General features: G+C 35.1%; 1 protein-coding gene across 3 annotated transcripts in view; it reads left to right on the top strand.

The window, feature by feature from the left end:
- CACNA2D1 (calcium voltage-gated channel auxiliary subunit alpha2delta 1) overlaps window positions 1-27,070 on the top strand; it is a 367,656-nt gene that overhangs the window by 257,930 nt on the left and 82,656 nt on the right. For all 3 annotated transcript variants that reach the window (XM_071424021.1, XM_071424020.1, XM_071424022.1), the window contains exons 8-10: window positions 10,297-10,366; window positions 11,220-11,270; window positions 12,332-12,431. In XM_071424021.1, the coding sequence (XP_071280122.1) occupies window positions 10,297-10,366; window positions 11,220-11,270; window positions 12,332-12,431 (221 nt within the window). The remainder of the gene's footprint in view (window positions 1-10,296; window positions 10,367-11,219; window positions 11,271-12,331; window positions 12,432-27,070) is intronic.

Here is a 27,070-nt window from a genome sequence, read left to right as displayed (position 1 = left end):
TATTTTTGAAGAGAAATGCTAAGCTCTGTTACTCTACTGGCAATCATCCATTTTGATAGAGGATGCCAAGAGCAATTTTGAGATTTTTATTAGCTACTCTATGAGCTCTGAAGAACTCAAAAGTAAACAGCAATTTAATAAAAGGCCTCAAAAAAAAAAATAAAAGTCCATGAAACTTTTAAGAAGGATTTAATATATGCTCATTCATATGTTTAAAGGCACAAATCACTAATTAGTCTTTCATCCATTGTAAGACCAACCTTCAGTAATCACAGGCCTTTACAAGCAAAAGGAAATTCTGGAATAAGGACACCTTGTTCCCAGTGGAGGAGGGTTGAGTTAGGGAATGTTTAAACAACTGGACTCAAAGGAATACCAAGTAAGTTTTCCAGAGACACTAAACTGGGAGGAGCTGTCAACTCCCTCAAGGGCAGAGAGGCCGGAGGCCAGTTTAATATAGAATAAACAGTTGCACAAAATTTGGATATTTTGTAATTTCTTTTTCTTTTTTACATTTAATGATTCTTAACTACAGTTAAAATATGTCAAATTGTTAAAACAAGTGAAGAGACTCATAAAATTTTCAATTCCTTGAAATTAAAAAAAAAAGGTATGATAAATTTAATAATTTTAGATAACTTAAATTTAAATAAATTTAATATTTTTTAAAAATACTAGAAATTCCCAGCCTTTTTCCTGCAAGCAGACAGTTTTCCATCATTAATGTATAACTCAAGAGTCAGGGCCAGTTTTCAAAAGTGCTGTGGAAGGAACTTGAAATGTATTTTCTGGGACTCTTTTACATAAACACTACTGAAATCCAGTGTTATGAAAGCAGTAAACAAAACCAGAGGAGTTTCTTAGGTAAAACTGTGAGTAACTAAGTTCAAAAGTTGGATTCTCTGTGATAGGGCAAGAGAGCCCAAATTATTATAAATGTTGAATTGCTTTCTCCTTAGTAGCAGTAGATGTACATCTACCTGCCTAATTATTTGACTTTATAAGTCTAATTCCAGAACCATGTATTGGCTTTTAAGATGTCATTTTAAGAGGACTCTTGACTGATTTTAGTCCAGACAGAGGGTTTCAGTATTTTTTGATTTTTGAAATAAAACAGTAATCTGGCAGTGATTTATCAAGATCATTGACATTAGCAATTCATTCCAATCCAATTGAGACGTTTTCTGGTTGTTTTATAAATATTGAATCCATCGTCTGTGGGCTTGCACATGTAGTGTTTTGTTGGTGCTGTGTGGACAGAATGGTATTTTAATATAGATCAGGTTTCAGATTTAATTTATAATTGACCACAGAGCACTGGACTAATCTGTTGCTCAAAAATAAATTAATTTAATTAAAGTAGTTTAATATGATTTGACAGATGTTAAGTTACTTAAATTTTGTGAGGCATCTATCCAGGTAATTTGAATGCTAGGTTTTAGAAAGCAGCTATCTAAAAGAAGAATTTAATAACATTTTTTTGGTGGACTACTTGGAAGTGTAGGTATAAGGTAACCGTTCCTCTTTTAGTCATTAAATTCTTTTTAATTATAGGCATAATTAGGATTATAATTGTTAATCAATGTTTCATTAAAATACTGCAGAGAGAGGTGTATTATTTCCACTGTAGCAATTACTAATTAAACAAACTTTAAAAACAACTTTGTATTTATGTGCCTTTTACCAGATACCATCTCTCCCTTTGTTCATTTTGTTTGGTCTTTTTGGGGTATTTTTGTTTTGCTTTGTTTTGGACTGCAGACAGCAGACATTTATTTGTAGTTAAATATGATACAGGAGGCTTTCTAGCTACAGTAATAAATCTACTTAAGAAAAATCGGTTGCATAGGATTACTCAAATGAAAACACATTCCTGATTTAGATGAATGTTTAGTAAAAAGCTGTTTGATCAGCAGCACTGACTCAGCTCTCTTGGGGAAGTACACTAAATAATAATTTTCCCAATTGTTGTACTAGAAAGGGTAATACTGATAGGGAGACTGTTAGTAATGATAGTTTCAGATTTCACTGGTGGGTTACAAATATCCATAACAGTGGCATGATGATGCATGAGTAGATTCAGCATCTTTTATGAGGAAATGCTGAACCTAGGCACATTGGGACAGTATTTGGTCTGCAGTGACCAAAGGTCGGAAGGTGAGGATGTGCCACGCTTGGTCAAGATCTGAAAATTTGAGTCAATTCATAACAAAAATAAATTTGAAAATTTAGCAAGGGCCTGTGGGAAGTTCAGCTGAAAACTTGTGTTCATAATATGATATTTCTGGCAAAAGATATGTCTTCCAGTCTCCCAAGCTTCTGCATAGATCTGTGACTTCTTCCTGTTGTCTTTGTGGAGTCTTTTTGTTGGAGTTCTTGCACAGAGGAGAAAGCAGAGTCCAACCTGAAGCTCCACACCCTTCTCTTGCCACATCACCTAGACACACATCCCTGTCCTCTTCATTTGTCCTTACCTGTATGACCTGTATTAGAGAAGAATTCTTACTTTGAGTAAGAACCATGATCATGCCCCAATCATGTACACATACACATGTGATTTGTAAGTTCATCAGTTCCCTCAGCTTAAAGATGTATCAATGTTATTAAACAGGGTAAGTCAGAGTTTTATTGGAATCCTTCAGACAGCCCCATGTCCCCCCAAGGGACAGCATGTGCTGGCAGCTTTTCCCAATGGACAGCACTGAATGCTGTTTTCTTTCTTAAATACTGCAAAGTTCTTCAGTTTTGTTCCAGGAGACTTTATGTTCTCAGAGACACCTGGATTATTTTGTGCTATGCTGCATGTCATATATATGCTGCATGGCATATAAAACACAAGTTTTCATGTGCAAAACACTTCTGGTCAAAAAACTGATAAAAACATCATTTTTTCCTCATTTTGCAGATAAAAGAAAGAGGTATAGAGAGATAAAATGGCTTCTTCAGTGATCCTCTGAAGGTTAGGTGGTCAAGCCAGGGGTATGCATAGCAACAATTTTTTTTAGTACTGAGTGTGCATTTATGTTAACTCATATTTAAATTCAGTTTAAATATCAGCAGGTCTGGTAATCTCCTCTGGATGTTTGTCATATCAGTACTAAAGAGTACAGTGAAAAGAACTGTTGCATTCTTCCTTTTCTTTACCATAACCTTGCCTTCTGCTTAGTCTTCCTTTCTCTATATAACAAGTAGGAATAATATGACAGAAATTTTAATTAATAAGAAAAAAAATCTCTTTGCATTGTTTGTGCCAGTATTTTACTAGGGTGTTCCTGTGGAATTTGAGCTGATGAGGTATTAAATGGAAAAATAAATACATAAAGAAAGCAGCACTTCAGTGATGATTTTCGAGAAAAATAATCTTGTCCCTAAAGTCTTCAAAATTTTGGATTAAAAATATAGATAGAACAGAGCTATCTGAATAAGGATTATCTCTTATCTTTCATTTTTAAAATCCCAAACAAACAACCAATTAAAAAAAAAAAACCAAAACCCAAAAAACCCCAAAAAACCAACCCTTAACCTGTTTCCAGATGTTAGTGAATCGAGTTTCACTTAGCTACTAGAGCTTTCCCTGCTTAGACAAATTAATAATAGAAGAGCTTTAAAAATCAATTTCTAATAAAATAAAATGGTATCTCTCAAAATGAAGAACTTGCTGTGCACAGCTGCTCTTGTGTTAGCAATTAATGGCAAGCAATAGTGTTGTGGCCATGATATTGAACTCTCCAGAGAAAGTAATTACTGAAGCAGGTACTGAGAGACTGGAAAGCCGAAAAAATCCATAGAAAATGAATCAAAAGCCTTGCAAAACTGAGAATGTCACTTTTTTTTTTTTTTTGCAAAAGGTTTTATATTTTATAGCTGTTAGTTCCTGTTAACAGCTCAACATTTAAAGGAGCCTTTAAAGTAGACAAACAAAGTAAAACCACAAACACTTTCCTGGTAATGCAGCTTATAAATTATCAATTAGTGCAATTAGTGTGTGTAAGGCAGATACTTCTGCTTTTTCATAGAAATAAGCCTCTTTGAGTGTTGTTCACTTTTTTTTTTTCCTTTTTTTCCTTTGAAATCTGGGAGGGAGGAACAGGAACTGACATGATTTGGATCTAACCACACTCCTCATAGAATTTTTGGTGTAAAATGCCTTTAAGATCATCAAGTGTAACCATCAGCACAGCACAGCACCACCACACTAAACTGTGTCCTCAAATGCCACGTCCACACATTGTCTTTTAACTTCTAGGGATGATGACTGCCACTGCCCTGCACTGCATGTATCAATGCTTCACAACCCTTTCTGGCAAGAAATTTTTGCTAATATCCCATCTAAATCTCCCCTGGCACAACTTGAGGCTGTTTCATCCTGGTCCCTTGTTACTTGAGAGAAGAGATTGACACCCACTTCACTACAACCTTGTTTCATGATATGAAAAATCTTACAGTGAGTTCAGTTATGGCTCATTTTTCAAAACTGATGTGCTGAATTTTGCAGTTACACAGGCAGATCCACCGAGTTACAGGATAACCTGCTATTTCTAGGGAGTTAATGAAATTACATACTGCAGGTCACCATGCCTTCATGCTGAAATTCATGCCATCTTTGTGTCTTTATGGAGATTTAAATCTGGAGATTTAAATCTCCAGGATTTACTTTTATAGGAGAAAAAAGGAAACCACTGCACAGCCAACAAAACAGCTTGTTGCTTCTTCTTCTTCTTTTCAAGTTGTGATACTCCAGCCCTCTTTGGGACATGGTCGCTAGTCCAGGTGAAACTAATGCAAACAACACATTTAGGATGAAATTCAGTTTATACATGCAGAAAGAGAAATGTTTGCCTCTGAAATAAGATAACAGAAAGAGGTTAATATGAAGTGGGAGCCTGCAGCATGTATTGCACATTCTAATAGCTCTTGGGTGTTTCAGTACATAGGGATCAAAAATCAGTAGATTTCGTTGTGTATGGACTATTCCCATATCAAATCTTTGCTTAATTGATTTTTGATAAAACTGAGTGCAGTATTGCCCATAACATAATGACCCATTATCACCTGGGTAATACACTCTAAAAACCCCACAATTATTATCCTCTCTTTTCTGTATTGTTGCAGAAGATATTGCACAGACCTGTATAACTTAGATAGATTTTACCTGAACACGTTTTAAGGTCTTGGCAATTTCAGTCACTAAGAAAATAAAATCACAAGGGAATGGCTGCATTCAGTCCTGACTGAACATCTGGTGTGGTAGCACAGAGCTGGTCAGTAACAATCTCTCTCTTGGGAGGATGGTACCAACCAGAATTAATCCAAGGCATCATTATTACATAGATATCCTGAGTACTTTATTCAGGAAAAAAATTTTATGATTATTAATGTCAGGGGCTTTTAAAGTTATGGCTGTTTCTTATGTTTAGTTACCATGTCTCACCTTTTACTGAGAAACAGCTAAGGAATTCTACAAAAGTGGTGCTGCTACACTGAAATTCAAATTACTTCTTTCTGAGTAGAAAATTGAGGAGTATCACATTTCTCAAATAGACCAGGCTATCACATATCTGAAATCAGGTTTTTTCACAGAAGTTCACTAAAAGAATTATGAAATATCAGCAAAGTATATGCTGTATCTTATAGCTTTGCTCCATCTGAGGAAGGCTTTGCTGAATCTGGTTCAGGGAATTGAATAATCCATGGTTTTGATTGTTTTGAATATCCACATGAATGTTAATTTGAGAGATTGCAAGATAAAATTTGGAGCTTGAGTCAAAATAAAATTATACACTCTGAGATTTGATAATTGGTGTTTGTTACTTATCTTAATATCAGCTTTTAGCCTTTTTTTTCTCAAATGTCTTAAAAATGTAAAGGGATGTAAAGCTGTAACAATTCATCTCTGCCTCTCTGTTCCTTGCACATGCATACCTAACCAGTAGAACAGGGCAGAATTTCAGGAGATTTTCTCTCATGACACTCACCTATGCCTCTGGAATCATCTCATGAATTCAGAATGGGAGGTTGTAGCCAGGTCTTCCTTTCCTAACAAATATTTTCATTTAGGCTCTACCCTATGACACTCTCTATAGTGCATTAATTGGTTCTGCTTGTAACCAACAAACCTGAGGATTTCTACTCTAAAAGTGCAGAAATAACAGAAAAACATGGCTTGCTCTTGCTTGAATTTTATCCAGTCCTTGTATCTCAACAATGCAAACAGAAGTGGGAGGGATATCAAACTTAATGAATAATTTATAAAGTATCAAATCTATCCACATGCCAAACAGGAAAATCATCAAAAGGGAACATGAATAAAGCCTGATGTATGCACCAGAGAACTGTGCAGTGCTGACATAGTTCAAAGATGCTCATATGCAACAATGAACTGTGATGAGGCTGATTTCTTGAAGATATTGGTTAACCAGGTTCCAAACAACCTTATAAAAATGTATTAAACAATAGGTTATATAAACAAAACTGTAAATCTCAAAATCCTTGATCAATTGAAGTTTTTGAGGGGGAATTGGAATCATATTTTTTGTGGTTTTCATTTTGCTTTTATTTTAGAGCACATAATAGCTTTTGTCAGTAAGATATAAGCCAGTTTCCCCAAATGGCTTTATAGTGTTTTCTGTATATGGACCAAAAAAGCAGCATATCTCTTTCATTGGTCTCCATCCCTTCTAATTATTTCCTGCATAATTATTAATGCGTACTTACGTATTTCTGCATGGAAAGTATTTATCATGTTTTAAAAAGGTTGTTTAAAAAATATTAAACCAGAATAAGTCAAAATTGATCACTGGAGATCAAACATTATAAGGGAATTTCAGTTTCCTACTAAAAACAATTTCAACAATATCCATAAATACTCAAAATGTTACTAAAACCAGTGAATACATTTCAGGCCATTCAAAGCCATCTAAAATTAAAAGTGTTATTCCAGATAGAGACTAGGAGGAATGGGTAATTTAGTCATGTTAATTCCTGAGGTTGGAGAGGGAATTCAGCACTTTGCTGTGAATGAAATTTCAGATACTAAGGGCTGAGTCCTTATTTATGTTGTGCAGAGCCAGAGCCTTGCAGCCACTTTCTACTGGATTCTGTAAATTGTTGTAGAAAACATCAGAAAGATCAATAGAACAAATTTTCTCATTATACATTATATATCTTAATTAGTGTATGACCCAGCAGCCATGAATATGCTGTGATAAATTGTGCAGTCATTGAAACTTAAGCATGTAGAAGCTTGTTATATTTTTTTCTGGAAAGAAAATAATATATTTATTAGGAAAACAAAACTTATTGACCCGTGACACAGGAAATAGTGGTTCAACAGCATGGTAATAAATAATATTTTTAAAGACCTTCTCCAGATCTCCCTGAAGCTGCTGACAATCATTCCAGGACTGTGTGCACTGCAAGAGCCATGCTAATGAGCAAAAAGTCAAATTTAGTTGTTGTGCTCACCAGTGTGTCTATCTACCCCAAACAAAAGCTGTGTTACCATTCACAATCTCATTCACAATCTCCAGAAGGAGCAGACAGGCTGTAAGTAGTGTGCTGAGTGGCTTCTGCTCATTTTACTTTGTGTGTAATTGTACTGTTATTAGAGTTTTTAACCTAGTTCTCGTGAATGGCTTCCTCTCCATTGTTCTTTTTAACCTGCTAATAATGTAGATGTATTCAAAAAGAGACAGTTTGGGCCTCACTGCAATCCAGGCTATTACTGAAAAGCTATGGTAGAGCTGAGTCCAGCTTTAGCAGCTCAAGGTTTTACCAAAGGAATTCTGCTGTAGATCAGTTTGGAAAAAATTATCTTTGCATCCTTCATTTTACTGTCTCAACCAGAAGTTTTGAGCATCCTCTCCATATTTAAAAAACAAAACCTAAGAAAATGAATTTTTAAATGTGTTGAGATTAAAAATCTCAGTTAAAAATCCCTCAAGTGCTGTCATCCAATCTTTTGGTGCTTTTAGAAATACTAGGGAAAGTTTCAGGCATTTCAGATTCTGCTATTAGGTGTTTAAGTCAGTATAAATTTTGCCTCTTCATGTTTCTGAAAGATTTGCCAAATGCTGTTTGGTCTAAAGGCCCTGGTTCTGAAGGGCTTTGTTGAGAGAACTGGTGTTGGCCTTAAAGATATGATGTTCTTACCTCTCAGGTGGTGTTACATTAACATGTATTTGTAGCCCTCAAGTTTTGCAGAGAAAAGCAGCTGAATTATTTCTCATGGTCTTCTGCTGCACAGCTAAAATGAAATCTTAACCCATATTTCTGTAAATGTTAGTTTAGACTTAGAAAAATTACCCTGTAGTTTAAAGTAAGACGTGAAGATTGTGATATCAGATGAATTCCAGCTAAATGTTCCTGTGATGGTTTTCAGTAGATAATTTATGTAAGCTAAAGGGCCATTCTGTCATTCTGCCTGTAGAACATTTGCTCAGTTTTAAATGACTACCTCTGTCAGCATTTGCTGTCACAGCACTACATGAGGATGAGGTTAGAAATGCTCTTCTTCAGCTCCTGCCTTCAAACTCTCTTTGAACCACCATCCTTTTGCTTTAAAGAATGCACTTAGGAAGCTTACTGTGAAATAAAATAACATTACCAGTGTAAATTGAATTTTCTCTGCTGTTTTGAAATAAATCCAGATCGTAAATTGAGATAATTCCCTGTTTATGAAGGCTGTCCAAGGTATGTGTCAATTAAAAGGAGCATATTTGGTAGGGCACAGCCTTTTTACTGAATGTCACTGAATTGACTGGAAGTTTTGGCAAAGATATGGCAGCCTTGGTCAGTATTTTGATTTATTTTTGCTATTTTACCTAAACCACTCATAAAATAGGCTGAAATGAAAACATTCCATGAAGATTTTGCAAGTCTCAGGGAACATATCTGAAAGATGGATTTTCAGATGGAATTTCTATGGAAAGGATAGCCTGGACAGAGACAAAAAAAAAAATCCATCATTGAACATGTGCTAACTTTGTAGGCTCATAAATTACTGGTGAATTTAACCTGTGCATGTCTAAATAATGATGCTTAAGTTAGAATTTTAACATTTATCCATCTCAAAAAATGAAATTCTCTCCTTTCTGAAAATTTCAAATACTTTTATCCTGTCAGGTCCCAAAGGTCCTCTTAGGTGGTCTAGTCTGAAATCATGGACAATACTGGTATAGATTTTGTGGTTCTTCTGGTGTGCAACAATACACAGTGTTCTCTGTGGCTGCTAAATGTCTGCTGCTAAATATCTACTGCTAAATGTGGGCTACAGTCAGCTTAAAGGTTCCAGTAAGTGATAGGCCAGATCATGGTTTGGTCTCTTAGGAAATGATTCATTTAGTAAAATCAAAAATAGGCAGCTGCTCAAAGCTGATGGCTTCTTTTATATTCATGGGTGAAGATATAAATCTCCCATTTTGTCTTAGGTATATTATTTTTCAGGAAGAATCCTGGAGCTGCCTATATCTTTCTTTATTTCCTAGACAGGAAAATGATTGATGGCAGGAAATAGCACCCCCAAGGCTTTTGGCATACTGTGAGAGAACAAATTGTGGAACATTATCTCATTCCCTGTAGCTTTTCACATTTTTATTTGTGTTCGTTAAGCTGTCACATGGTTTTGAAAGGGTCATTTTACTTTCCAGTAAGGAAATAATTCCTGCCCTTGATGAAAATTATGGTAAAGCCTAGATTAAACACTTGAGAAAGGTCATAATTTTTTAGCATTTTCTTTACAGAGGCATAAATATTTACATCTCTTTTTTTTTCAGAGAATATGCTATTTTCATGTTCCTTTTCTAATACACATTTTTAGGTAAAGCTCTTGAGTCAGTGAACAATTATTTAAGCTCATAACTGAGATACCATTATTATATACAGCAATAATTAACTTTTTTTTTAATTAAATAAGTTGTTGTTAAAAAAGTTGTTTCATTATCTGAAGCGTTTTGGTTGAGTTTTTTGTTCCATTGAAATCAGTGGTCAGTTATAGTCAGTACCTGTTTCTTCAACACACTTGGCCATACACACACATATACATATACATATACATTGCATTTACATACATTTACATACACACATACATAGTTTTATTGCATTGTGTTATGTGGTAATGTGCATAAGGATGTCTAGGTATTTCAACAACATATAAAACAAACACAGACTCTTTTTAATTCATATGAAATGTTGATATTTATGTAGTGAAAAGTCTGCAATACTGATTCATTACATTGTTGTAATTAAAATACTTGAGATAAAGTTTTATATTATTCCATACATTTTTTTTCTTTTTAGCTTCCCCATGGGTAGATAAAAGTCGAACTCCTAACAAAATTGATCTGTATGATGTACGCAGAAGACCATGGTAAGCTTTCTTTATAAAGGTTTAGTAGATATATATATATTTACATCACTTACTCTCTAGATATTACTCTAAAAATATTTTTCTGCATGTTTGTAATGGTACTTATTTTAGATATTATTTTCTTTTTCTTGTTAGTTTTTCTAAATAAAAAATTTTCAGATTATACTCCTTGTTATGCAATATCCACTATAGTTGTTTTACTATTGGATTACATAGACTTTTCATAGGAGGATAGCTATCAAGTAGGTGTAAGACAGTTAAAAACTGATTTGCGTCAAAATCAATTATAATCCTGAATATTAGACTGAACAATTCTTCTAGATTTTTGCAAATATTTAAAAATATGCCTCAGTGGTTTAGACCAGCAATAAAATCACTAGATGTGGAAAAGATGAGAGAGAGGTGGAATTACTTCTCATGTTTTTTTAATGCTACCCTCTCAAGACATAAAGCACATTGATACTTGGATCTAGTCAGACATATTTTCTTTCTAAAGGACTAAGTATTTCTGCCTAAGCTGGACTGAGTAATAATTTATCTGTCATCAAGATCTGTAGCTATGAAACAGCATTCCTGTTTTTCAGTTGCCTTAAAACAGTGAATTTTGATTGTATATCCTATGTCCAGCCTGCCCCAATGTGGTTTAGACTTAGATTTACCTTGGAGACACAGCAAGAGAGGAAATAACACACACATGGGTTAAAAAACAAGACATGGGTTTTGTACTAGTTACAACAGGAGGATGTCTTTGGTTCAGCTGCTTTGTGTTTAGAGATCCTAGAGTGTCTTCCATCACACACAAAAAAAAATGTTTATGCAAATTTGTGTAATTCATGCCATTTATTTCTTTCAGGTATATCCAAGGAGCAGCATCTCCCAAGGACATGCTAATTTTAGTGGATGCGTAAGTGTTTAATGTCTGAATATTGACATTAGTGGGGTAAAAGTACCTTGATACGTTGAACAAATCTCTGTATGCTGAAAAACAGAGAGGGAGTAAAGGGGTCTTGTGTGCAAGCTTCAAAGATCTTGGTATGAGCAAAATAAATACATAATAGAAAATAGTTCCAAAAAGCCTGAACTAAACATGAAAGTTATTTAAACTGTAGGCAAGGAAATGTTTATTTAAATCACTTCAATATTTTTCTGTTTCCAACTTATTAATTACTGCAGCAATCAAGTGAATATTTCTCATGTGTGTGCCAAGTTTTGTTCTAAAGCACAAACCTAAAAACAAATGACTAGAAACATTACAATAGATGTGGCAATGATTTAATGCACCTGACAGATAAGAATGTATGTGGACTTTGTGTGTTTTACAATACAGATTTAAAAATTGCCAGGTTCAGTTACTATAAAAAATTGCTAGAAAGCAAGCAAAGAAATGCATAAAAAACTTGCTGTCTGCCTCAGCAAGGCTTCTGTGGTGTAGGCAAAGTTGAGGGACTGAAGAGAGCATTGAACCTGATGTGTCAGATTGCTTTATGCTGAAAAGCTTCTCAGGCACAGAATTTGCATTTAATGCTTTCACACGTGGTGAAGTGCTTTCATATTGGCAGTGAGTTTTATCAACATTTATTATTTCTTCACTTCAGCTTAGGTTTTGCCTTGAATCAAAGAAGCTGTCATTGGCGTCTCTGGAAATCCAGAGCTGTAAATCTGAGTGTAGGAGTATAAAATGTTTAGATAATGCATTGGTTGAAGGTGTTAAACTCAGATTTCGTGAAAAGGAAATGAGTAAAGGATGTAGGTTTATGATGTCATCTGAGGCACAGGACTGGGACTTTGTATGCCAGTTCTGGACTTACTTTAATAATTATAAATAGTTTAATAACACTAATGATGAGTTGGAAAAATCAGGAATAAGTTGAAAATGTTAATGCTTAGGTGGTTGCTCTGTATTTTCTTTTTTATGCTTTACATATTTGTTGATGAATTCAACTTTTCTACTGTGAATTTTTTTAGGAGTGGGAGTGTCAGTGGGTTGACATTGAAGCTGATCCGCACGTCGGTCATTGAGATGTTGGAGACCTTGTCTGATGATGACTTTGTGAATGTAGTTTCAGTGAGTATCTGTTCTTTCCACAAAATTTGCATTGTCAACAAAGCCAAAAGCAAACTATTTTTAACACCAGATGGGAGATACTTGAATGTTAAGCTGCAAAGAGACTTAAAATGTATTGTATTTGTCTTCTTATAAAATAAATGTCCTAGATTTGATATTGCATATACATTTGAGTGAAGGGCAAAAGTAATTTAAATAAACTGCTGCATAGTCAAATTCTCCTTTCCAGTATAGTTTTATGTCTGTATGAAATCTCTCCCATTAGATTGTTAAATGCAAATACTCTTGAAATAATTGCTGCTTCCCAGATTTTCTACACAGAAGATATTTGGATTGCTCATGTTGCTTGATGGATAATGACAGTAGAGGTGGAGCCATATATCTGACCTGCCCAAGAAATGTTTCTGAGAAGTTTTACAGTTCTTTGCCACTTGATGGGTGGCAAAATATTTTTTCTCATAGTAAATAATAAAATAGAGGGAAGAATCTATGAAGAAGGTATGGTAAATTTTCCATTTTCAGGAGAATACCTGGAATACCTTGGATGTCATGTTCTAGCCTTGGGAAAAGCTTTTTAATTTTTTTTTTGTTAAGCTATTCAGTGGTAGATTTTTGATTCTATGGATTTAAGATGAGAACCCTGGCATATTCTTAACAACAAGAGACAGCCTCAATGTTGAGTAACTGGAATGATTTTGGAGATAATCTTCAACTTGCAGGTTCCTGTTGTACCCAGCCTGAGGGAGAAAGACCTGAAATCTAACTGAAAGAAATCTTTTTTAAAACTACTTATTGCTTCATGGTTTTCTGACAGTCTAGCTAGAACTTTCTGCAAGGAGCAGATAAGTGTTTATTCTCAATGGTATTTCATTTGTTAAAGTTTTTAATAGTGGATAAGACCATTTTCCTTGCAATTCTGAATTGCAGTGAAACAAAAACAAAAACAAACCCTGATCTTTTAAAATTATTGTTATTAAAGGAAATAAGCTTCTCTGTAATGGCATTGGGGAGTTGAAATCTTCTTAGTCTCACCAATTTATTAAAAAAAAAAAAAAGCTTGTAATCTAAACTGATGGAAATTGATTACTATGTTCAGCAGAGCTGTGCCAGCTTTCACTGATGGAAAATCTGGACCCCTGCTACCTCTTGATTTACACATATTTTCAAACTCTTTTGTTACATTTGCTCCAAGATGACCAGAAAGAGTGTAGCTTAATGCTAAGCCTTCCTTAGGCTGTATTTTATTAGCTAAGGGTCACTATTATTCTAATGAGGCCTCAAGGTTGGGATTTGTGTCAAAAAAAGGACCAGAAACCCTCAATATTTTCTACAGTATATTTCCTCAGGGATTTGTTATTTACAATATATAGGGGCCATTTTTTCCTTTTGAATGAACTTTAGGGGTTCACATCAGGAATTTGATTGCAGAATCAAAAGTGGCATTTTGCTCATGTTGTTTTCATCATCAGTGGAGGGCAGCAATCTCAGAAATGTGCATAATAGAACATGGCATCTCTCAATCTTTCATAAAGTGCTATTTGATGTTGTTCCCTTATAATTTAAAATTATTCTTATTAAAACTTTTCAGTATTATAATTACTTTGATATAACCTATGTTTTCATATATTCAGATGCTTTATGAATGATTTTTCAACATAAATGATTCTACGATTTTATTGACAAATTCTACGATCTTGATTGACAAAATATTCCGTAATGGAGTAGGGCTATCTAAAGTCCAGCTCCAGTACTTTCTTAGTAAACTCTACAGGCAAAAAAACAACTTAAACATTTTGTTCTAGGTGAAATACATGCAGATTTATTCAATATTTTTTGAAAAATTATTCAATATATTGCATGTTTTTTGCTTAAGAACATTTTCTCCTGTAGCATTCCAGTATAAGACATAGGCTAACCAAAAAGTCCAAAAAGCTAGGTGAAAATTTTAAGTTAATACAGCATTAGCATATGGTTACACGAACACTAACACTAACTAACACAACTTTTCTTTCCCTCATGCATCTTTTGGCTTAAAATGTGACAGTTGTTTTATGGCTTGTTAGCTTTAATAACCATGGAGCCTTTGGTCTGGGGTTTTGAGTTAACTAGAGAGCTGTTTCACTGCTAACCTCTGCCAAGATGTTGTCCCACAAAGCCCATATGCATGATGATTCATACCCACAACTGAAAGACATGGATTTAAGCTCATGTCAATCACTTCTTAAAAGTGACAGGATGATTAATGAACTGTGCCTTGTATATGAGGAAATCGTAGAGAAAAAAAGCTTAAAGTAGATGTGCTAAAAAAATTAGTTCTACTGAATAAATGTAGTTCCTGTGTGGTGTTGTGAGGTCCCCAGGATGAGGTGAGAGATGAGAATTTGACTCCAAGTTCTAAGAAGGCTGATTTATTATTTTATGATATTATATTATATTATATTAAAAGAAATTTTATACTAAAACTATACAATAGAAAGAGAAAGGATACAGACAGAAGGCTAAAACAAGAATGATAATAAAAAACCGTGTCAGACTCAGAGTCTGACACAGCTGGCTGTGATTGGTCATTAAATTAAAATAATTCACATGCTGAGTAAACAATTCTCCAAATCACATTCCAAAGCAGCAAAACATGGAGAAGCTGAGGCTTCTCATCTCCCCAGGAGAAGAAATCCTGGTGAAGGGATTTTTCATAAAATATCACAGTGACATTCCTGCATTTATTTCCAGGGAAAGAAAGCTTGAATGAACTGTTAATTGTAAAAGGACAGCCAGGGGTTAATACATCATAGTTTCCTTTGGGATTTGCATGTTCCTTATCTGAAGTGCTGTGCTTTGTTGCAGGGAGAAAACCTGCTGTTTGCAAGGGTTTAAATGGATGAGTAATACAGCTGTTTTCCCACTAATCCGGTTAGAGGCTTTGATAGCAGCGAGCAGTCGATGATGGGGGCAGCAATTCCATCCCAGCACGTCGTGATTTAGTGACTTGGTTTCAGATGTTGACACAGAGAGTGTAATTTGTGATTGTGGGTAGTGGGCAGGAGAAATGTATTTCAAATCTGCAGAGGTGCAGAAAACCACACAAAGGAGAAACCTCCCTAACAGCAACAGATGTGTTAAAGGTCAGGAGCTGCTGTACTTTTTAAATTCACTTGGCCTTTGTAAAACTCCAAACTAGTGTTTACTGCTTAGGAACTGGAAATTAAATGTCAAGAGCATATGAGATAGAACAGAATCATATTCTGGGAAAATTAAAAGCTCATCTCCTGCTCTTGTGCAGTTCTGCACATTGAGTAAACTCAGAGGGAAAGTGATTTCTACATGAGTTGGTTTCAAAGAAAAAACTGTGCATCCAGCCTATGAAGTTATTGTTGGGGATAAAAAAAAAATCTGTGGATGATGCATCTCTTTTCCCACTGATTTTTAATAGAAGTTTTCCATGTAATTCCAGAGCTCATTGTTTGCAAACCTGTTTGTCTCTCTTACTCCTAAGCTGGTAAAATCTTTACACCATGCTAATTAAAATATTTAAATATGCTAACAGAGGGAAAAGAAAGTTTTTTAAAACTGTTTTCAATATGTCAAAAGGCTCCTTTCCCTTTATGCTACATGATCCATCCTGTATTCTGCAGTTCATATTGCACCTGTATTATCTTAAGTACAGGGAGATGTTCCTTCCTTCTGGGAACTACTTTCTTAAGTTTATTTTAAAAATTAAATAACATGCCATGAATGAAAACCTTAACTTGAAGTCCTAGTGGAGGGAAGAGGATGGTAGATTCTAGAGCCAGGTAGCATGTCAGGCTTATACAATCTTTGCTAGAAATTTTAGGTTTGTAGGGGTGTACTTCTGTTTGGTTGGCAAAAACCTGGAGTTTTATATAAAAATAACTTAAACTTTGTTTCCTTTATTATTTCAATGTAACATTTTTAGTAGATGTGAAATTAAATTGCGTATTCAAATGGTATAACAGGGGTTTTTTTCTGTGTTTTTGAATTTTGAACCAGAAAAGTTCAGTAGTGCTAAGTTTTTTTCAAACAACGTCACTACTTGAGGGAGAAATTAAACATGATCATGGCATCAGTGGAACTGAAGTATTTGTGTTGGTGGATCTAGAGGAAATGAGAAGGACTCGTGTACAAAGGTTTCTGCCAATGTACTTTGATTCTTAATTTCTCATTTTCCTTAATGGACAATACTAAGGAGAAAATATGAAGATGCCTGCCATCTTTTTCATTATTTGACAAAAATCTAGACAGACAATCAGGTTCCCTCTACAATAAATATGTCTGCATAAGAGCCTCTCTTAGTGCTTTAATCCTGAAGAATTTCAGGTAATGAGTCACAGTAGCTGCAATTAAGTGTGCAGGCTCCTCAGCATCATAGCTGTGTGAGGCAGTAAACAAATACTTGTAATTAGTTTGGGGTTTTTTGTCAGGGGACATGATTTGGTGATTTTTACTAGTCACTGAAAAGTGGTAAAAAGCAAGTTGAGGTCTGAGTGTTGAGCTTCCTGATTCTCTTAACAGCAACCCAGCTGACTGACCTTTCAGTTGCTCTTAAATTGAATGGTTCATTTTCAAGAAAAGGGGAGCAATGATAGCTGCAGATAAACACATCTTGGTAGCAATGTTCCTTAATGGAAAATCATTAGCATTCCTTAATGGAATTATCATTCATTATCTTGCATCTTCCATATTCAAGGAGCAAGTGGTTTTTTTAAATGTGGTTTTTTCATACAGTTATATTTAATAAGCACTGTAGGTGCAGGGTTAAAAAAATCTTAGAGAAGTTATGATCAAAATCTTGTATTCAATTTCTACCTTGCTAATAATTACAGGTAGAGAAAGGCTATGTATCTATGGAAATAAATGTAGGGGAAATATATCTGGAGGACAGGTTGAGCAAATGTAATGAAGGTGATTATTCTGCAAATAAAATTGGAGAAAATTTGGAAATTATGGAAACCGAGGGATTATTAAGAAGTTGGAAAGAGATTTATTTTTAGTAGTAGGAATTACAGTAGTATAAAGAGTGTCATGGAATACTTATCTACTTGTAGAATTATGTTTCTTTTTACTTTCTAAAAGGAAAGTCAAGAAAGGAGTCAGTGAAGATCTGTTGGAAGTTTTTCAGGGGGAAAGTTGATAGGGATGGAGTTGAGAAGAATATTAGGGTAGGGGGAGTATTATCTTAGCTGACTTTTTTGGAATGAAATTGGCTTCAGTGGGACCCTGATCCTCAGGAAAGCAAATTACAGAGTTTTTTGTCAAGAAAAAGAAAAAGTGAGGGATCACTAGGACTTGAGCTTCTTGCAGTCTTGATCTGACACAATGAACTAGAAATGCTTGTACAGCTTCAGTGACATGGCTAGAGACAACTTTTTGTCTAAATAATGTATGGATTGATGGTTCACTTTCTCTCCTGGAAGGCAAATTATAAGTGTTTGAACTCAGATTTTTACTCTTTTGCTGTGGCTGAATATTGTTACATATGTGTGGAACATATCAGTAATTTAACACAAAAATTATTGGCTCAGATATTACAAAAATATTGTAGGTGTCTTCTCTGAGGACTGAAAATGTTTTACAGGTGATTGCTTGGCTTAGAGAGCATCTTCTCACACACCTGAGTGCATCATCTGAGAAGCTGAGTTTTAGACATGCTCTCAAACTCACAGAATTTGAGCTCTTTTTTGGTTGTTCTGGGGTACAGAAATAAATAATCTAATGACTGGTGTCATCACAGATGAGGAGTGCTGTTGCTGGGGAAACTCTTTTATCCACAGGTTCTCAAACCTGTCAGGTAAAAACACTTCAAAAAGCATGAGTTGAAGCCAAATAAATTTAATGCCTTTAAAATTCCAAGGAAAGATTCTTCATATCAATATTTAATGCCTTTCTGGAAGATGCATTTTAAGCAAACATCTACCACTAAATGTATTTGTCATGGTTTATTGCAGAAGTAGCCAAGGGAATTTTAATAACCAGTGGTAGGTGGGTGGTGAGACAGTATGCAAGAGGTCAAATTGGAGTGTCTCACTGCCCCTTTTAGCCTGAAATCAAGAATATGTAAAGACTTTGGTTGGTTGTTTTTTCGGTTTTTTTTTGTTTTTTTTCTCTTTGTTTTGTCCTGCCAACTTAAATATTTGTCCCAAGTAGCTGTTCATCATCCACCCTAGTTAGTAATGGACTGGCAAGTACTTCATGACCCTTGTGTGGTACAAATATTCAAAATAGTAAATATTGCAAAGCTTTCATTATTGCAAACAGGGAATACATTCCAATTCCTTTTTTTTTTTTCTTTTCTTTTCTCTGTCTACTTCACAGTTTTTCCATGTCTATCTAGCAAAAGACACGTTCAGTAGTTAAGGTTTCTCTTATCCTTAGTGTAAGTAAAAATTTCTTGTTAACTTCATTTTAACAAGCCCTACAATACTGTCTGTGCAACAAGACCAAATAGCAAGTGCTTACATAAAGCAGACATATACAGAATAGTCTGTGACAGAGAGGTGAAAATGAAGTGTTACTTTTCCATCCCAGTAATAATATTCCTTGTGGTACTTGCTTGCATTTCCTCTGGAATATCTGGCTTAAAATAGAAATGTCAGTGTTTAAAAAACAATATAACATAAAAATCATGTCAGTTTTTTTCTCTCTGAGAATTACAGCTCAGACCAGAAGCCAAGTTGCCACATTCACCTCTGAACTGTGCACAAGCTACAAAGCCTTTGTAACACTACAGCCAGACAGATCCCACACAGAAGCTACTCATGTTTTTATTCAAAGACCATCTGGACATACCTGATATATAGCTGCAGGATTTAGAAAGAAAGAATGTGATTCAACAGCTTTTCTCTTAATTTCTCATTTAAACTGAGCCTTACATAGCTACAAATAAACTTGACGAACATTTAGAAGCTTTATTTTTCTTTTAGAATTACAAATTAATACCCAAGCCATCTGAATTCTGGAATTTGTTTGTTTATACATCTATTAATTTACCTGCTAGGGAAAGCATATCATGCCAGATTCAACACCCCAAGGGAGCTGAGGCTGCCTCAGCTCTGTGCCATGTGTCCTACTAAATGTCTTCCCAACTGGGCCAATATACATGGAGCACATGTATATACACATAAATACATAAATATATGTCTATACACACACACATGTATCTATATATCTATATATCATCTATATATCTAATCTATATATCTATATATCACACACACAGAGATATATATATCTATATATATCTATATATAGATATATATATATCTATTTCCCCACAGGTAACACAAACAAATGTAAAGCATTCGTGTGAGCACACATATGAGTTTCACTATTAGAGACCTCTAGGAGCAGCAGCTCTGTTTTACACAAATTTTTCATCTCCAAAACAATTAAATCCATCTCCTTACTCTGTTTAAGGGTTCTTCTCTTAAATATTCCATACTAAGTCCTGTGCAAACCTGAAATGCACGTTACAGTATTAACTGCAACTTTAGCTTGCTGTAGAAAGAAAATGTTCAAAATGGATATAAGATAGTAAAAAAAAAATAAAAAAAACATAGAAAAATTTGGAAAAGGAATAGTAAAAATATAAAAACATGATCTGTTTCATTTTGTATCTGTCACAAAGCATTAATTCTAGGGAATAGTTTGCTTGAGTGCATGAAGAGCCAAAGGGAGTGGAAATTAGAAGCTCAGATTCTACATTAGGATGTCAGGAGCAGGGATGTTGCTGGAAACTGTACATTTATTACAGTACCATATAGCTGACAGCTCCAGATGACTAGAAAAGTCACCTCCATTCCTGCTTTGAGGGATTGCTTTGGGCATCAATACACATTTTTATTGTCTCCTCTTATAGCTGTCAAATGTCAGGGAGTCAGACTTCTAACAACACATGGCATGTGGGGGTCGGTGATTTCCAGAATAAATCTGAGCTCTCTAGTACATTAGTAATATTTAAAATGAGGAGAGTATAAAAAGTAGTTTGTAAAAAGTAGTGTTTAAAATGTGTAGTTTAGTGGTATATAAAATTATTTGATAACTCTACCTCATGGTTCCCCTGGCTAATAAATCATTGAATCCTTCCAGTTTCTTAATCTTCAGCAAATCACAAATTTTACTAAAGAGGCCCCTGCTTTGTCAGACATATCATTGATCTTGGGATGTTTTATGGCATGTCAGATGCTGGACCAAAAATGCATTTCTGAGTCAGCTTTCCAACTAGGAAACTATTATCAGGAAGTGTTGTGACAATATCATTAACATTTGTATGGGAGATGGTTTCTTGAACAATAAACTCATTCCTTACCAGTTCAGAAGAGGCTGGGCTGGGCTGGCTTTAATGATTCTTCTGGAGAAAGATGACTCATTCTTCTGGAGAAAGATGTTAGTGAAAAAAGAAGAAAATGCAGGCTGCCCTGAAGTTTTGAGACAAGGTGGAGGCTGTTTGTTCAGTGATCTGCCTTTTAAAAACATACTTACTATAACACTCATCTATTTGTTAGGCAATAATTTTGTGTGGCAGTGTCTTGGTTTGGAATTTGAAGGATCTCCTAACTTAGGCAAAGCATGAATGAAATACTGATGGAGTTCTCAGTCTCCCACTTTCAAGACTCACACTTTTCCCTCCTGTCTCTCACTGCCTGCCTTAGCAGCATGTCCCATGTCAGCACTGTGCTGCTGCAGCCTCCTCACTGCCCTGGAACTCCAGGCACCTGCCCAGCCAGGCACAGAGCTCTGCCCTACAAGGGGAGCAGGCACATGGGAGTCAAGATGTGAGAATGCAGAGGAGATTCTGCAGCCCCCTGCTGTCCCTCTGCCTTGTGAGCCGATGCTAAAATGCTAAAATGTGTGTCTGTCTTGTGACTTCTTGCACTAATTAAACATTCATACCCTGAGGAGCAACCTCACATATCAGGAGAATCTATAGGTAACAGTTTAATAGTTAAAACTTTCTCTCTGATGACCAGTGAGGGGACATGAGGAATGTCAGGGAAGTTCAGTGTGGATATTAGGAAAAGGTTCTTCACGGGGAGGATGGTCTGGCACTGGAACAGGCTCCCCTGGGAATTGGTCATTACTCCAAGCCTGACAGAGCTCAAGGAGTGTCTGGACAATGCTCTTAGTCCTGTGGTTTAGTGTTTGGTAGTCCTGCATGGAGCAGAGAGTTAGACTTGATCCTTATGGATCCCTTCCAGATTGATATATTCTCATGATCCATCTTTATGGCAAGGGTTCTTCTTGTTTTAGACAAGTTGAATTTGACTGAATGAAGATTCTCCCTGTCAAGTGATAACAAGAAAATTTCTACAAAATAATTTTCTGGGAACTTTCTTCCTGTTACAGCTCTCTTCCCCATGGATCTGGGGAGCAGTGCCATGGAGGGCAGGCTGCAGAGCTGCAGGGCTGTTGTTCAGATCAGCCAGCTTTCCCTGGGAGATGATGGAGTTTACAGTACTGAATTTTTCAGTAGAAGTCAGAAACACGGGATTTCAAGTAAATAATACATGCTAACTTAGCCACAGCAGCATAAAAAGACCATAAATTTCATCTTGCTAAGCAAATTCATCTTTAAGCCTACACTGATGTTCTGTGTTGTAACTCTGAGATTGGCAGTGCAGCATCATAGTTTATGGTCTAAACATTAATCCTGGGGTACTTAGTGGGAGCTTTGCATTGATTTATGTGCAGATAATAATATTGCTTGTAAAGGTTAAAAAAGCTGACTGAGAGCACACTTTGGCTTTGTGTTTGGTCTTTTCCCAAATATTTATCTTATGTTATTCTGCAATATTTTTTTCAACAGCTTTTTATTGATCTAACAGTTTTATTGGTGTTGAATTCTGCTAATTCTGGTGTATGATGGACATGTATATGTTTAACAGTGAAAAGAAATGTGATAGATTTTAAATCTCAGGGAATACCAGCACTGCAAATTGGCATTTAATCCTAATATTGTTTCAATATTTCAATCAATCAATACTTGAAATACAATTTAACAAATGCAGATGTTCTCCTTCTCAGTACTAGAATAAGTTTCTTATATCTTCTCTACCATGTATCTGTAGGATTGTACTGAAGACTGTCTGTACATAAGTCATAGAATGAGAGAAATAAGTTATTCTATAGCAAGATATGAATGGTGAACTTTGATATCACATATTATTTTCTCTCATGTCAAATTACAAACCTTAATTGCTTGAACTACCTCAGATTTTCTGTGTACTGAGAATTTACATGGGAATAAAACTTGGCAAATTGCCTTCATGCTATTCTCTAAATGAGTTCTGATAAATATTTATAATGTCTTCTCACGGCTCAAATACAGATTCTAACTGGCCTTATTCAAGATTCAGTTATTCTTGGGATTAACCCTGAAATCCTATTACCAAGCCTAAAGCAGCAGGGGAAAAAAAAAATGGAAAAAAAAATGACAAAGCCGGATTTAGCTACAAAATGAAAGCCTGGTGAAATCAGATCTATTTCACTATTGCTCATTTAATACATATGGATACAACTGGGTCACCAAGCTGATTTAGCCACGAGGTAGAAGTAGCATAGCAACAAAACAAACCTCAGCACATTGAAAGTCAGCAGCAGGAGTATGAATAAGGCTTTAGCAAAGTCATTATATTTTCCTCAACCTTCAGTTTTCCTGGAATGATGTTATTGATTTACTAATCTGTTGGGATTTTGGTATTTTAAATTTGTTTTATTTCTATAGAAAGTTTAAGTGTAGAAATTGACGCCTGGTTCAAGTTTATATTATTTTCTATAGAAGACAAGCATTAATGAATGTTTAAAAATGCACCACTTTCATGCAGTTTAAGTCAGGTTCTCATTTCATGTCAGAAGTTTTTGGAAAGGGAGATTTTCCTAGGATTTTGTTTTTTGTTGGGTTTTGGGTTTTGTTTGGGTTTTTTTGTTTGTTGGTTTAGGCTATTTTTATTTGGTTTGGTTTTGGTTTTGAATTATTTGTTTGTTTGTTTTTTGGGTTTGTTTTTTTTTTTTTTAATTTTATTATTAACTTACAGATGCAATTCCAGAAGATTCTGATTAAACATGATATGTTGAATCAATGTATGTCAGTAAACAAACTGACAGAAAAGGGAGGCAGTAGGTAAGGATAATTGGGAAAATCTGAAGTTTTGTTGTGTTATCACTTCTACAGATTTTGGAGGCACAGAAAGACATTTAGAAAGTAGGCTGGTTTACAGCTTTTCTGTAATTTTCGTCCTCCTAAAGTCAGAACCTCTTGTGTTCAAGATGTGGAATTTTTCCTTTAAGGAAGAAGTTTAGATTTTAATATTAGTGATTTTTCAAACATTTAGAACACGATTTTTTTTATTGTTTTAGTTGAAATGAAAATTCTATGCTAGTTACAGAAAGCACCAATGCCCTCCACCAGAAATGTAAAATTCCACATTTCATGGTCCTTTTAAGACCAGTTCAACTCTTTTTGTTTTAGTGCCACCTAGTGACTAAAACTTGAAAACTTTTTTTGAAGTTTTCGATTTATTGGCGTTTGGTTTTGCATTTTTTGCAGTGATGAGATGATTTAGAGAAGATTTTGTTATTTTCAAACTGAATCACAGAGTTCATGCTGAATTCTTATACTTTTGTCATTCATTTCAGATGCTTTCTCCAGGTTTTTTTTTTCTTTGTCACCTTCCCTTCTTTTGCCTTATTGAATGAAAACACCTGTCTGTAGGGTCTTGTTATTCATTCTTTGATCTGCATATCCACAATACAGGAAATAAATCAATATTTCTGTTTTACTTCCCTTGAATGCCCTAATAACCTCATGTTGTGGTAGCAATTTTAGTAATTTAATTAGAAGGATTTCCAGGTCGATATCATGAAAAAGAGGAGGCTTTTAGCAAGACATAAGTAACAATTTTGGAATTAGAAGTTTTCAGAATGACAGCCTCCTATTTTCTGCAAGTTCAGCTCGTGGGGCACTTGGATTGCAGAGGTCCATGGGCTGGAGGAGCCCATAGCGCAGGGGAGCTACCCAAGGGAGGGGAAAGGTCCCAAGCATTTAAATTTAAATCTTTGGCTGCACTTCTGTGTAATTTTTCCCTGGTTTTTTTCACTTGGTTTTCACAAGTTGATCCTTCTGTGAATCAGAAGATCAAGTCCTTGTAAGACTGTCAGATTAGTATTTCTGTTTCAGACCTTCTCCAGAATGCCAAGTTCAAGCAGCGTTAGGCTCAAAGCCCTTCATTTGGACTTTCATGTAGAGTTGAATTGGTTTTCTTGTCTTCCAGGTTATTGAGTTGCCCCATATTTGGCCAGAGATTGTACTGGTGGTCTGAGGTCAATGAGATTGAGTTCTCTTGAGACTTTTTATGCCCCAGTAGCAGGCTTAGTTATTCCTGCCCAAACCTGTGAGGAGAAGGTCTTCATCTCCTCAGAGCAGAGGATTGTTCTGGGACATCCCAGAGGTGGAGAATGCAATAGGATATAAATAAATGGGGTAGTGAGAAATAATCCAGTGGAAACTGCATCTGGACCCTATACCTTGCAGGTATAATTACAAGACAGATTTAATTATATTAATACTTCATGAAGCTTTAAAATAAAAAGCTCAAGGTTATCCTGTTTTCCTTGATTTACAACTGTGTTGCTGCAAGCCTCTCTTATTTTAGCTTAGATAAGGAATAAGATTTTCATATACTTGAAAAAATAGAAGCTGTCATTGGTAGTGACAGACTCTGTAGGATGACTTTACATTTGAACAATTGAATGGTTTGCCTCTAAATGTCATATTTTGTTTTGTAAATGAATCACTGAGCCCATGACAACATTAAAAAATCCATTTATTTCCTTTTTTCTGATAGCACTTTTGTTGCATATGTTTATATTTACTGCAATAGTTAGGGGGAATGCCAGGCTGATAAATACCCAAATGACATATTTCACATAGATACACTGAGAGTACTTTGTTGAATAAGGTATGGGTTGTAATTACCTTAATTTTACACCTTTGATAGGATTTGATTTTGTAAGAACATGGACTTTCTGAAATGGCTCTGGTTTTCGAGAGCTTTAATGTTCTTTCTTGAGTTAAATACTAAGTGATTATGTTTTCAAGAAACCTTGTCAGCTGAAATAAGCATTATTATGGTACTTAGGGGTCAGACAATGTGACCAGTAATCAATAAAGGGTTACAGGAGTTATTTTGGCTTGTCAATTAAGATATGCAAATTTTTACAAATCTTAATGTGCAAAAACTAATAGTGCCACTTTGCTATTATGTTTCATATGAGCATAACTAAAAGCTGGCTCAGTATGGCTGAGTTTTGAATGGCCTGGTGTTTTTGAATGGTCCTGGTGTTTGCCACATATAGAAAGTCAGTTTTAAGGATATTCTGTTTTACAGTTAAAATCCTTCCATTACTTCAATACTTTCCTGGAGTTTAGATTAATAAAATTCACCCCTGAATTTTCTTTCCCTCTCCATCAGCATTTCATCAGTCAGATTTGAACTTTGCCTTTATCTCCTAGCAAACAGGGAAATGCTCATTCTGGAGGATTGCTGTTCCATCTATGATTCCTTCATCCAATCACAAACTCTGCTCCTCTGCCTTTCTGACTGGCATTAACATTGATGTGGGCTGATGTCTCTGCAAACAGCTGGCTCATACATTTGCTTAATTAAATCACAGCATTTGCAGACTTTGGTTGCTGTAGGTCTCCATGCTACAAATGTGTCATTTCTCTCCTTCATTTTACATCAGCATTTGTGCATCTACAGATGCAGATGCTTTGGTCTGACCCTTTGTTCACTTTACAGAGTGTGTGAGTACAGTGCCATGCAGTTTAGGGTGGAAGTGCAGTATAGCAGTTTCCCTGTCAGCTGCCTGTACAGTTTGCACCAGTATTCCTTAAAATATTTTAAAATCATTTCAATAGCCATAATTACCAATCCATGTGCTGGATATGTCCTGACCTTCTTAGAAATAATTATCCTGATATATTTGCAGGACTGCTAGCACGTGACTATGATTGGCAGTTTAATGTTAGTGACATCCCAGGGAGAAATTTTCTTTTGTCACTAAATTTTCACTTGAATGCCTAAACTGCTGGTTTTTTTTAGCCAAGACAAGGCATGCTGAGGCCATAGGATTGAACTTAGGATTTCTTTTATATTAAGTCATCGAATAATTTCTATATAAATATCACTGAAATATCACTGGTGAAGTGATATTATATAGATACTAGAGATATATATATATGTACTAGATCTATATATATATATGTATTAGATCTATATATATATACTATATATAGTGAAAACTATATATATAGTATATATATAGATCTAGTACATATATATATACTATATATATAGTGAAAACTATATATATAGCATATATATAGATCTAGTACATATATATATATATATATATATATATATATATGAAATTTACTTTAGTAGGGCAGAGTCGCCTACTAGGTAATGGTTATTTTTTTTACTTTCCAGATACAATTTCTGTACTTTTACTCCAACTCACAATTTGAATTGGTTTTCAGACCTTGTCTTTATAAAATTACTTTATGACTGTAATTATCCTATCATGGCTATAAATTTAGGTGGAGGCAAACTGAAATAATTCCA

This window comes from Agelaius tricolor, unplaced genomic scaffold (genome assembly GCF_023055355.1).
Source record: "Agelaius tricolor isolate 1412-34295 unplaced genomic scaffold, bAgeTri1.0.p SCAF_3, whole genome shotgun sequence".
NCBI classification, from domain to species: Eukaryota; Metazoa; Chordata; class Aves; order Passeriformes; family Icteridae; genus Agelaius; species Agelaius tricolor.
The sequence above is the reverse complement of the archived record's forward strand: the minus strand, read 5'-3'. Positions and strand labels throughout refer to the sequence as shown.